We start from the raw sequence: 12556 nt of genomic DNA, 5'->3' as shown, positions 1-12556 counted from the left end.
ACCTCGGACGGCCCAGACACAGAAGGTGAAGGGCTAGGAGCACCCAGGGGTCTGAAAGAAGACAAGAAGCGGGGTCTCCACGCTCAAGGGGAAGAGAAGAGGGGTCTCCACACGCAGAGGGAAGGGCCTGAGCTGAACGGGCCTCCTGCTCTGGCTGACGGTCCCCGATTCTGACCCTTTTGGAGAAGTCTCCACAACGGGGCTCCAGGGCCTTCCAGGCACCGAGTGCTCAGGAAGGAAGCACCTCCCTGGAGTCCGAGCCTCGGTTCAGTTCGATCCCATCCTACACTTTCTACCTGGGAGACATTACCACTCGGAGCCTCGGTTTCCTCAACGGCAAAATGGGACCACCACCTCCCATCTCCTGCCAGGTAAGAAAAGGCTCCTGGACCCTACAAGCACAGCCTTCATAAATGCCACCAGCAAGTATTACTTTTACGAGAGTAAGCCCAAGGTGGAAGGAATCTTAGAATCTCATCTGACAGCCCGTTTTACAGATAAGAAAACAGGGGCAGAGCCAGAACGTGTCCAGGTGAGCGAGCAGAGCAAGGACGGCGAGCCCGGCTCCCAGACCCCGTTCTCTGGGCTTCTCCACACTCAATTCTGAGCCCAAAGCGGGGGGACTGAGACAGGCTTCCCCATCAGCAACTGTCTCCAAACACCTCTTGTTCAGACTCCCCTGGGGCTCTCCTCATCATCAGAGGTGCTGCGGGCCCAGCCTGGCCTGGGCTGGGGCGGGGGTGGGGCTCTGGTGAAGGGGAGCAGCCCTCCGACGCCCCCCCCCCACGCACCGACCACCCACCCGGACAGCCTGGCCTGTCCACCTGAGGGGCCTCCCCTCCTCTCTGAACCAGGCCCAGGCCCCCATCAGGCAAATCAGGCAGCAACAACGGCCAGCCCCTGCTTCCCAGGTCACCACCATGCCACCACTATCTGACCCTCGTCTTTGCCCACAGCGACACGCTGTCTTGTCAAAATCCTCAAAAAGCTCTGTTGTCTCAGACGACTTCACGGAGCCACTCTTTGTGAAGCTCTTGGGCTGGAGGAGAGTCTGGCCGAGTCTATACTCACCCTCTATCTAGTCCAACCCGCCTCCCCGCCCCCAGACTCCAGCACAGGTACTCAGCGACTTGTTGAAAGAATACCACCACCGTGGTACAACAACTAAGTCTGGAGATGAGCATTTTCATCAACCAAAGAGGTGAGAAATGTTCCCGCGGCTCATTTCTAAAAGCACCCTGAAGGCAAATGTGAATAACTGCTTCCTTGCGGGAAACCTCGTGAGATGTCACACAGACCAATCAGAAAGTACCAATGCCTCAATTAGAAGATCCTTGAGGAGCTCTAACACAGGATTCTGAAGAGAAGCACATACCATGTTTACTCTGATTTGCACAATTCTGTCCTACATGCAAACACTGGCCCCAGCATTCCAGGAAGTCCTAACGTTTCCCTTTAATCTCTAACCAAGACCAACGTTTACCAAGGAAGTGGGTCACCTTCGTTCCACCTCTGCGATTCCAAAGAGGCCTGTTACTGAAATCAGAAACCTAGCAGCGGCTGGAGACTCCAGTTGCTTCTAGAACATGCTTTATTTAAATTGATTCCCGAAAGTCACCCTGCAGAGAGCTAGCCAGCCGCCCTCCGTCATGACACTCACACGTAAAATTTACTGTCCGGACAATTTCCGACAGGTCGGAACACCTACACAGACACGCCAGGGGAAAGCAAATCAAAAGGAGATTTCTGTATACATGAGGTTCATCCATCAAAGGTGCCAACCTCTCAAAATCGGAGGAGTGTTAGTTAGAGCCTCCACTGGTAAGCCACACTTCACTGCACTGAAACAACAAGCAAAAGAAATTCCAATTTCCTCCTCTGCTCTGGATAGATAATACCAGATTTTTACTTACCTTTGGAGCGAGTAGAGATATCCATGCCCTCCACCACCTCCTGTTCTGTTTTTATTTCCTCTTCAGCCAAGCTGAAATAGAGCAAATTATGTTCACGTTTAGGTAGACTGAGAACTTGCCCCATGGGGGCGGTTATTTAGAAGTTCTAACAGCAAACCCACATTTTTCAGACAATCTTCCAAGGGCAGGGGGAAAGGAACCCACACCCTGATTTCAAACAAAGTGTTAAGAATCCTATAGGAGTGTTTTTAAACACTAGCTTGTTCTTTAAGTCAAATTACTATTCCAGTTGTCATGCTATTGGAAGATGCAAAAGGCTTTTTTAAGACACACAATTACAATCTACCCCCATGGACCAATGAAAACCCAGCCTTCAAGTCAGTTTCTCATTGTTAACACTGGGTTCAGGTTGGAGGTGGTTTTGGGGGCACCTGGAGTGCAGATCTCTGAATTCTGCAAGGCAAACAGTATTTTCCCAGACCTCCTGGCTAAATCTTACTATTTCCCAACGAGGCAGGAACATGAAAAAATATATAGGTTAAGCTACAAAGTAGAAAAATATGCTCAGGCGAGAAGCAAAAGGCCTGGTCTCAAAACATTCAAACCACCAGCACTTAGCCCAGGAATTAGGATTGGGGTCTCCACACTCCCAACCCCTGGGATATTTCCTCTCTGTAGCAGGAATGGTTTAGAGAAAGCATTCAGCACTCTTTTGAGCTGTGACTAATTACCCCCACCACAAAAGTGGAATGAGGAAGGATTATTTAAGACAGGATGAGAGTTGGGGGTTGGGATAAGAAGCAGGGAAAACAGGCCCCTCTGCTGGGCCATCCACCAGAATCTTCTCTCGCTCTCTCGGCTGGAACTCCCCGCTGAACAGGGTGCAGGCAGGCCATTCCCTATCTTCCCCACGGACATACACACACCTCTCAGGCCAAGCCAGGAAAAGTTCTGCTTTTCTAAGTGCCAACAGTTTGAGGTGCTGGAACTTTCCAGGCATTCGTCTGACGACGAAGTGATAAGAACCTGAGCAATTATTCTAGATGCAATTCCATCGGACTGTGGTTCAACAAGAAGAAATGGGCGCATCTCCAACTGAAATGGCTGAAATCTTCTACCTGGAAGACTCAAAAACCAGGACAGGGGGGACGCTGGGTAAGGCAGGAAAGATTAGAATGTCTCTTCTGTGTTTCATGGTCTGGGACTGTGACGAGACAAAAGGTTAAGTCCCAAAAGTCCTGGAACCTCAGGGTCAGATGGAGCTGCGTTTAGGAGAGTTCCGTGTTTGATGGGACTACATAGAAAGGACGAAATGAGAGCTGAGAATTAAGTAAGAAGGACTTAAAGGGCTCCAACTTCACTGGTCCCAGCAGAGAGAAGAAACAGAAAGGCAGTGTGCTTTTAAATCAGAATGTTAACACATTTAGGTCTCTGATATTGAACCCCGTTGACAATTTCATCCACACTGCCTTTGTAGAGAAAGCCTGGGACACAAATCACCAAAGAAACAACAGACATGTTGTCACAAATGGTTTTCATCAGAAGACATTGCTTCTGAAATTAAACATGTCACTAACGTGCACTAATACAACCGTGATTTTGAGGCAGGTGATTTTAGCACGGATACTTTTTACTCCAACTTAAGAGGCAAACAATCTCAACTCAGAAACACACCCTGCCTGCAACTTGCCCAGAATGTCCAAATGGATACTGCTGATGGTTTTTTGCTTGGAGTGACTGGAAATAAATTTTAACAGAAAGCCCCATACGGCCCCTTCAAAGAGGGGGAGATGGTCAGCTTCAAAAGAACAGACAGCAACCCTGATCTTTCCAGCAACTAGAATTTTGCTCCCCTCTCTAGCATGAAGTATGTGAAATCCTAAACTTCTTGAAACCGATCCCATATTTTGAGTGATGGAGAAAACGCTAATCTGGGATCCAACCAAAATGTTTGGTAGTGAAAAGAAACAATTATGCATTACAGACTCCCCCAAACCCACTTGAAGGATTTCTGCAGCGCTGAAAACATTCAAAGGTGTATAGATCATGGAGTTGGGCTGCATTCAAGAGAACAATTATTTGGCTTGTAACAGCCTAGAGGAGGCTGAATACTTCAGGCAGGAAAGCTGCTGAGAGGCTAAGAAAATGCAAACTAGGGATGGGGTGGCTATATGCTGCTGAGTTTAAGATAATTCTGGAGCAGAAAAGAGGGAAAAGAAAGTTAAGCTGTTTTATCTTTCCAAGTATTACAAAGTGGGCACCATAATCACCTAACTTTAGCAATAGCACCACCAGGATTTAGCCAAGGATTTGAAGGACAACAATTTCAGAAAACCATCTTTTTCAGATCAGCAAGCCACCCTTTCAAAGGGAACCCATGCATGCACATGCATGCACACACACACACACACACACACACACACACACACCTTGTATTTGACTAAAGGAAATTGCAAGGTCTATGCATCTAAAGGAAAAAAATTTTTTAAAACTTCATTTACAAAAGCAAAGACCAGAATGCAAAATTAGTCATTTTGAATAGCCACATCTAAAGGGACTTCCTTTTTTCTACACCACTGATCTCATTTTTTTTTTTTCTTTTTTGGTTTAGTGTTAAGTACTAGTATGTTATTAGGGGAAGAAAAAAAAAACTATGAATATTACATCAAAAGTGATGGTGAGAAAAGATTTGTACCTGTCTGAATGCCCCACAGATCTTGGTCAATTTAGGTTAAGAACTGTTCAGTCATATGGAGGGGAAAAAAAAACAGTCAAATAATAATTGTTAAAAAGAAAAAGCAGCTGCGTCTGAAGAAAAGACTTTGAACTCTCCTCATTAACACATTAAAGTCTATTAGAAAATACACAGCATTTTTCCTTCCATATCTGCTAGCTTCCAGCAACCCCAATTATTTAAATCCAAAACAATGGAACAAGCAGCCCTTGTTTCAAACTGACATTACTTTTTTTTTTTTTTTTTAGGTCAGCTGGGGAGGCTGGGGCCCGCTAAAGGAAAGGGTAAAATTAGCTGAAAATCTCACCCCAACAGGACAATACACCATCAACTAGTTATATACATTGTTATGTTCCCACCACCATCACCTCTTGCACTCAGGGGTTCCCCTAAGTCACTTGCCCCTGGATTTCACAAACTGATACATTTCAGGCAATTAAAGAAGAAATAACAGGCGCCTGCACATACAACCAAGACCATCCCATCCCGTCCCAGAAAGAATAAAAGGTTTCTCCCCCAATGCCTGAGCAAGAAAACCTCTGCTTACTTCTTCACCTGCATGCACTGGAAAAGAGCAATTAAAAGTTGCAGATGAACTGCACCTCCAGGATGTTTTAAGCCTTCTGATTTTTAATTCTGAAGACTCAAGGCTGGTCCGTAATTCCCAGGAATCCCATCCCCTCAACACTTCCAGGAGAGAGAGAAAAGAGAAAACATCTAGTTTGGACAGAAAACTGCCTGGAAACACAATGCCCAGATATTTCTTTTCCCCAAGTGCCCCTACTTGACTGTTAACCAAGAATATCTAACCCCTCTAGAATATATAACCAGCATGCACAAGAGTCTGGGTCTACAGCTGAGGATCATCACACAGCAATTCAAGAATCATGCAACCATTCGAAAGGACTTTTCCTTCAGCTTTTTACTTTCATTCAAAATACCAAAGTGGTCCAGGCTGTAAGAAATATTTCATCCCCAAGACACAAACATCTTTCCTCTTCTAGATCACAAAATAGTGAACATTAAAATCAAAACACCATGCTGCCCTAAATCTGCAATTAATTTCTTTAAAAATTGGGGGGAGGGGAGGGAATGGTTAGCAGCTTTATATAAGCACTCACCTAAAACAGGCAGAGTCATCGGTAGCTAAGCTATTTATGCAGGATTCTTAAAATGGCGTCTGGCAACACTGCCTCATTCCTGTATTGAAGCTAAAATGGTAGCAGTTTGTTCAATAGCTGTAGCTCTTGCTTAAGCAGCCCTGCTAGTTTCAAAGCCACCTTCCTAAATATCAGAACTAGGAAAAGCTCAACCAAAGGACACCAACAACCCAACGTTTAGAAGCTTGGGAAAAAAAAAAAATCTGCAGTGACAGGGGGAGTTTGTGAAGTCACAGGTTCCTAAGGAAAACCCTTCCCTTTCAGATCCTGAGCCTTCAACGTGAGGCTCTAAAATGAGGCCCCCTTGCCCTCGAATTAGGTGGGTGGAAGGTGAGGAATTAGGCAGCCCTGTGGCATAAAGTGCAGACAGACAGGTGTCTGTGCAAACCACCAAACTGTTAAAAGGGCGCAGGCTGGGCGGGGGGGCGGGCGGAGGAAGCCCATTCCCCCTTTCTGGTAGATGAGAAACCAGCTCTGCATCCTTACCAAAGAGGAGCTACGGAAAATGAAAAGTGCTTCCAGGGCAGCAGGCATCTGAAGGACTGCACCCCAGCCTGAGGCCAAAGTCAAATAAAAAGGCTGTTTAATAAGCCTGAAAACGGCCACCAAACACCCAGCCAGTCCTAAGACAGTTAACCTCAAGGAAAGATAATCCGAGTCTGCAGAGAAGAAACAACAGGAAAACATCGCCCTTAGCCAAGGCGCAGGATACTCACAAATTAGATTTTTGTCCACCCCCAACAGAGCCCTCAAAATTAACCATGGGTTTGGCAAAACCCGCTTTCACAGGCCAAGCTAAGAGCCCTCATAGTGGATAATGTAATTGACTGTCACAGGTCTGCGCATGGCCTCAGAACTCTCCTGGTGCTGCGGGTGGAGAGTTTCAAGGTGACTGTTTGTGAGCTTCAGGAGAAAGGAGGGCAGAGTGCCCAAGGCTGCACCAGGGCAAGGACGGGCGGCTGGCTCCCGGCCGGCCGGTAGGTAGGTAATCTTGATGACGAGGGACAGGCTGGCAGCCCAGCTTGCTGCAGTGCTGAAATGGCTCCTGCCTGCTTGTTTATCAGTAAGCAGAGTGGGGTGGAGGGGGAAGGGCATCCATAGCCTTAGCAACCTGAAGCCAAGGGTGAATCCTTCCTTGTTTCTGCCTTTGAGAGCAGGAGCAGGGCTGCTACACAGATTCCCTTCCTCCTCCTCTGCTGTGGGGTGGCCAAGGCACTTTTGCACGTATCTTTCTTTTCAGGGTCAAACCAGAGGCAAAGCCAGACCCAGGGCTTCCCAGCTGAAAAATGTTTGTGGCCTCTGCCCAGGAGAGAGAAGGGGGGGCGGGGAAGGAGGCAAAAGAAACAAAGAGATCACACATGTGAAGTGGCTGGACTCTGGAAAAAAAGAAAAACCTACCTTTGCCTTCAGGGTTTTCCGGGCTGCTATCACCCCCCTCCCCTTTTTCAAATGGTGACTCATTTCCACCCCCCTCCTATTTAAGACCTGAAGCCATTTCCCCACTGTTCTCCCGGGGCAAGAAAAGGGGGAATGTTTTGTTTAAAAGAAAAGGGGTAACAAGAAAGAAAGAAAAGAAAAGAAAAGAAAAAGCTATTGTTTTCATCCCTAATTTATAATCCAGGAGGCCCCATTGTTTATTTCTTTCTGACTCAAATCTTTGAGCTGTTAATTATAAAAGTAACTGGACTCAGCTCCAGAAGGCAAACCACGTTCCTGAGCAGCAATTAGAAAAACTGTAGAAAGTTTACTGAGTGATTATATATAATTAATTCCTAGTTACAGCCGGAACACTGACCATTTTCTGGCGCTAATAAAAGCAGTTCCTCCTGCTGCCCTACAGGAATGTCACTTAATTTCCCAAAGCAGAAAGTGAATCCATCCTGGAGGGGCTTCAAGGGAAAAAAAAAAAAAAAAAAAGGAGAGAAATCAAAAGCTCCAGTGTGTCTGTGTTTGTTCCTTGCAGCTGTGCATCCTCTTTGGGGGCTGAAGAGGCAGAAAGAAAAAGGAAAACAGCCCAATGTTCTGTTCCTCCCTCTGCAATTTACAAACGTGGCAGAGGGAGGACCATCTACCTTGATGTAAAAAAGAAAGGGGGGGAGGGGAGATGCCCTAGGCATGGAATGTAGGAGACGCTTCAGCTCCGCGGATGTGCTTTTCCTAAAAGGAACAAAGATGGTAGAAATTTCCAGAAGGCCCGCTCTCGGTCCAGCCACTGCAATTGTCAATCTGTAACCTTTCCTCCAAGTCTATTGGTTCAAAAGCTGGAGAGAGAAACCCCATTGGGCTGCACCGTGAGCCTGCACTGCTGTCCCTAGCTAGTCCTGCTGCAATGCAGACATTTATTTTTCCCCCCCCCGAGTGAAACTGGAAAACAATGCTACCTTGAGAGCCATTAACTTTTACAGACTCATGTTTGGTGGTGCCCCCAGGACCAGAGGCAAGTGGCTGGCTTGCTCCAGGGCTGAGAACTTGCTGGGGCTGCACATCTGAAAACAGATCTTGGCTTTGCAAACCTGTGGGAGCCATTTTAATGCAAGCTTTTGGAGGACAAATGCCTTGCCCTTAGGTTTCCTTCCAACCCAACAAATGCACCATTATGCAAACACTGACGGCACCAAAGCAGGAGTCTTGTGATTAGATATTGCTTCCAAGGAGGCCACAAGAACCTCAATATGTAATTTCCATTTACAGCCAGGAGATAAGAACAAAGAAAACAGCTAAAGCGTCTGAACTTTCTTGTGTGGGGTAGTGGCACGCAAGCAGTTCAGTTCTAAGTATGTTACATCATTAACGGCCTGTCCTTTTACTCTAAGGAGCTGGCCTGTCTTGCAAAGACTTCTCAGCTTAGAATTGGGTACATTCCTCATTATTAAATGAGCCTTTTTCCAATTGGTTCTCAAAGGTGGGTTGCTGGACACCAGTTTAAAAGAAGAAAGATTATTGACTCCATCAAGTTGGCATAACACAGCAACTGAATATACTTCCAGCATTTACGGTCCTGCTGGATTGGTCTCCAGGCTGGAATTTATGCAGTGAACTTCTAGGGAAATGCTGAAGCAAATGCTAAACAAGAAGCTACTTTTTTCACTCTGAAGTTCTAGCTGCAGCCTTAAGAGATCAGGAGAAATGTAAAAAGTGAGAAATAAATGAGAAGTAAAGGTAAGTGTGCATATACAGATGTGTGGGTCAGGCTTGGAAAAAGGCCGGGTCTGTTGTGTATGAGTCCTGAATCAAGACCAAGTTTGGTGGTGGGTGGGATTTTTACAGACATGTAAGTATCTTAAAACATAAGGACTCACACCACCACCCCCAGCTCCTCCCCACCCCCATGTTTAAGGCTCTGCGACTCTTAACACCAAGCAGTTTCCTTACATTTCACAAGCAGATCACCTACCCAGAGTTTTCTATCTAATATCCAAACAATCCCAATTCAAGGTCTCCAGTCAAGTCACAATGAACTGAACGTTTCTTCCCTGAGGGTAAACAGGAAGTATAATCTTCAATCCTAGCCCTAGGTTATCAGGAAAAACAGTGGATTCAAACAGTCACCTAAAATCAAGACACTATGAAAAAGCCCTCCTTGGGTTCCTGCTCATAAAAAGCCCCCAACGGCTGGAGCCAAGACCCCCTGTTACAAACAGACCCCAAATGTTCGCCAAACTCTTTATACATGGTCACAGAAATGGATTGCTTTACTTACCCAACAAATGTTCAAGCAACCGTCTCATTTTTCCACAGTTAAGAAGAGAGAACAGGCTGGCAGATTTGGGACTTGATCAAAAAGGAAATTTTTTTAAACAGTTACACGGGATTATTAAAAACACACACACACAACAACACAACCCAACCACTGAATATGGAATGCTGTCATGAGCCACAGACGTGATTTTATTTCCTCTGCACTCTATCACACAGGAGGACAGAGGATGATACAATGTAAAAAAAAAAAAAAAAAAAGGTAAAGGAAAATGAAAACAAGGAGAAAAGATACATGAGTCCACTGAAAACCATGCAAGAGGAGAAAACTAAGGGATTCAAAAAAAGACTCCTCAGATTTATTGCAGGATGTTGTCCAACATCTCTCCCCCACCCCCCCTCCTACACTCCCCCCCACCCCCCATCCCCATCCCTACTCCAAAAACTTCCTCCAAAGCCTAGAAAACACTTTCAGAAACATTTGCTGGCTGCAGGCTGGCTTTGCAGAAGAACACTCTGTATCAATAGAAGTCAGGAAAAAAGGCTGAACAATGTAGTTTCAAGTGAAGAAACCCTGTAGGAAGAGAAAAGACCATGGGGAGACACCACCACCCACCTAGGCCCCAGGAGCTAGGATCTGTCCTTAGCACTGCTCTGCTGAGGGCTTGGTTCTTTTGCAAACACACGTCCTCTCTGGTCAGAACTGAGTCCAGCCTTCCCAGCACCTCTTTGGAGAGGTAAACTTGCCTGCTTTGCTGTCTGCCATGAGCTCTCCTTGGAGGGGAGCCTGCTTGCTTACCTTCCATTTTCTTCCCCCAGCAGGCATGTGACACAAGAGAAGACAAGAGTGCAAGGGGGAGGGGGGGGGAACTGCTCAGAGAAAGAGAGAGAGAGGGAGAGAAAAAGAGAAAGGAAGGAGGGGGGAGAAAAAAAAAAAAGCTTCTTTTTTGGCAATACCAGCATCTAGCTTCACACTCTTCTAGAAACACCATGTCCTGGTGGAAGAAAAGGTGTGCCAGGCCCTTGCCAGTTTGCAAAACCGAGCTCTGGCTAATGGCTACTTAGCCATGTGACCCAAGAAAGCAAAAAAAAAAAAAAAAAAAAAATCTCTCTAAACAGTTCCAAGTTAACCTAAGTGCTGTAGGGGTGACTGTGGCACAGCCAGCCACAGAGAAATCACACTGCTCGCCCACAATGCGGATGTCTCAGAGGGAGGGGGAGAAAAGATGGTTAAAAAGTCGAGCTTACCTCTGTGGATGCATTGTTAACACTGTGTAATGTCAATACTTATAAAACATGGAGGACAGGCTCCTAGTTCTCACAGAAAAAGGGTTTGGCACTTCGGCTTGATGATCTGGCCGCCTAATAAAAGCTCATCCCCGATTGGCTGCCCCGGCAAATCGGAGTGTAAGGCGGCCCCGGATTGGCTGAAACACTTCCTGAGCGATTATCTTTGTGAGGCTCTGGTGAGCAAGAGCCATCCTGTGCATAGAAAAAGACAGGCTAAGCTAGGCCTTTTGCAGCAAGAAAAACTTAGGAAAGGGGCCCGCAGTCGCCCTTCTCCCGCACCCTGGCTAGATTTCGCGGCACGAGCAAACCAGTGCAGCCAGCCTGACCTGCTCCAGCAAAGCCCGAGGCCCAGAGGCCACAGGCAAGAGAGTTTTGGGGGTGAGCTGCAAGGGCTCACCCTCATCTGCCCCCACGGAAACGGCTCTGTCGCTGGGAGGAAGGCTGGCTGTTTTCTAGAACAATCCAGCAGAATGTTCTCCCCACCACCCGCGGGGGGCGGGGAAGTGAAGCCGAAGAGCGGGGAGGCCCAGGAAAACAGCCCAGGGGGCAAGAGAAAGAAGAAGCTGGAGCCAGGCCTCTGAGGCAAACCGGATGGGCCAGGCGAGCCCCCCAAGTCACTCCAGGGCAGCCCTGGCTTCCCAGAGGCCAGAGCACTGAGGCTGAGAGGGGAGGAGGGGAACCAAGTGGTCAAGTTTGCATCGTCATTATCAAAATGCCTCCTGGACAAAGCAGACCAGAGAGCCGACTTGCCTGCCCCAGCCCAGAAGCTGACCTGTCGTCAGCCCACCACCCCCAGCCAGAACTCAGAGGAGAGCCAAAATGGGTTCCTGCCTCCCTGCCAGGATGCCAGGGGGCCCCCCTCCCCATCCTTACCCTAAGAAAAGCCAAAGGCGCTCCTAGCAGGCCACATGCCTAGCTCTACAAACTTCCCTTCCCCTCCCAGCCCCCTCCCCCGGCGCTGAGGCCTGCTAAACCTGTCAGTTAAACAAAAATCTGACTTCCGTATTAGTCTGCGATGGCTTCAGCTTCCTGCCTATTAACCCTCTCTCAGACTCTGGGCCTGGCTGGGAAAAACTAGGCCCTGAGAGCGCAGAAAAGGCCTGTGGAAAAATACCAGCGGCAGCTCTCCCGGCAGATGCAGAAGGAGAGAGAGGGAGAGAGAGGAGAGAGAGAGAGAGAGCCGCTGTCTCTCGCCTTGGCTTCCCAAGGAGGCGTGTACCTTCTGAATCCAGGGTACAGGCAGTGCCTCTCGGGCTGAGAAGCCATTTAAATCCAGAGGGAGAAAGAAAGATGTCAAACTCAGCCAGGGAACAAGAACCCCCATTATTAGTCAGGCCTACACCCACTGCTTAGACCTTCCTGCCACACAACCAGCCCTGTAAGGTTGTTCCTGGGAAACTGGGCCCTCGGTGGCAGAAAATCCCATGAGCTTTGTAAGGATTCTTGCTTAAATGTATTTCCACAGAGAACGGCTGCTTCGGGTCCCCAAAGGCAGGTGGAACAGCTATTTCACACACAGCTCTACCCCACCCCCATCTCTCTGGCACTGGTCCCCAGTAAAATATTAACTACTGTTGCAGAACTGCTTATAATTCCACCCATTTCAATAGTATTAGGAGGTCTTTGCCTGTTGCCTCCGTCAAGCTGCCTTGGTCGTGGGTCTGCAGCCTGAGAAAGAAAAAGCAAATCCGAAAGGATCTTAAAGCATCCGTGCTCACTTGCTGATGCTTTTTTTTTTTTTTTTTTTTAAAGACAAGGTGCTT

The 12556-nt window shown here is 47.4% G+C and overlaps 1 protein-coding gene across 8 annotated transcripts in view; it reads right to left on the bottom strand.

Moving 5' to 3' along the window:
- ZMYND8 (zinc finger MYND-type containing 8) overlaps window positions 1-11689 on the bottom strand; it is a 142855-nt gene extending 131166 nt beyond the window's left edge. For 2 of the 8 annotated variants that reach the window (XM_082600594.1, XM_082600600.1), the window contains exons 1-3: window positions 11667-11689; window positions 10752-10985; window positions 1914-1984 (exon numbers count right to left, since the gene is read on the bottom strand). In XM_082600594.1, coding sequence (XP_082456720.1) covers window positions 1914-1984; window positions 10752-10765 — 85 coding nt within the window. In that variant the 5' untranslated portion in view covers window positions 10766-10985; window positions 11667-11689. Of the gene's footprint in view, window positions 1-1913; window positions 1985-2412; window positions 2574-9507; window positions 9578-10751; window positions 10986-11666 lie in introns of those variants that run through there. The other 6 variants (XM_082600601.1, XM_082600602.1, XM_082600599.1 and 3 more) reach the window with 5 other exon arrangements.
- Between the last annotated feature and the right edge of the window lie 867 nt (window positions 11690-12556).

The sequence above is a fragment of the Mesoplodon mirus genome (assembly GCF_964341445.2).
Source record: "Mesoplodon mirus genome assembly, chromosome: 15".
Classification (NCBI taxonomy): Eukaryota; Metazoa; Chordata; class Mammalia; order Artiodactyla; family Ziphiidae; genus Mesoplodon; species Mesoplodon mirus.
This window is presented reverse-complemented; position numbering and strand designations above follow the sequence as displayed.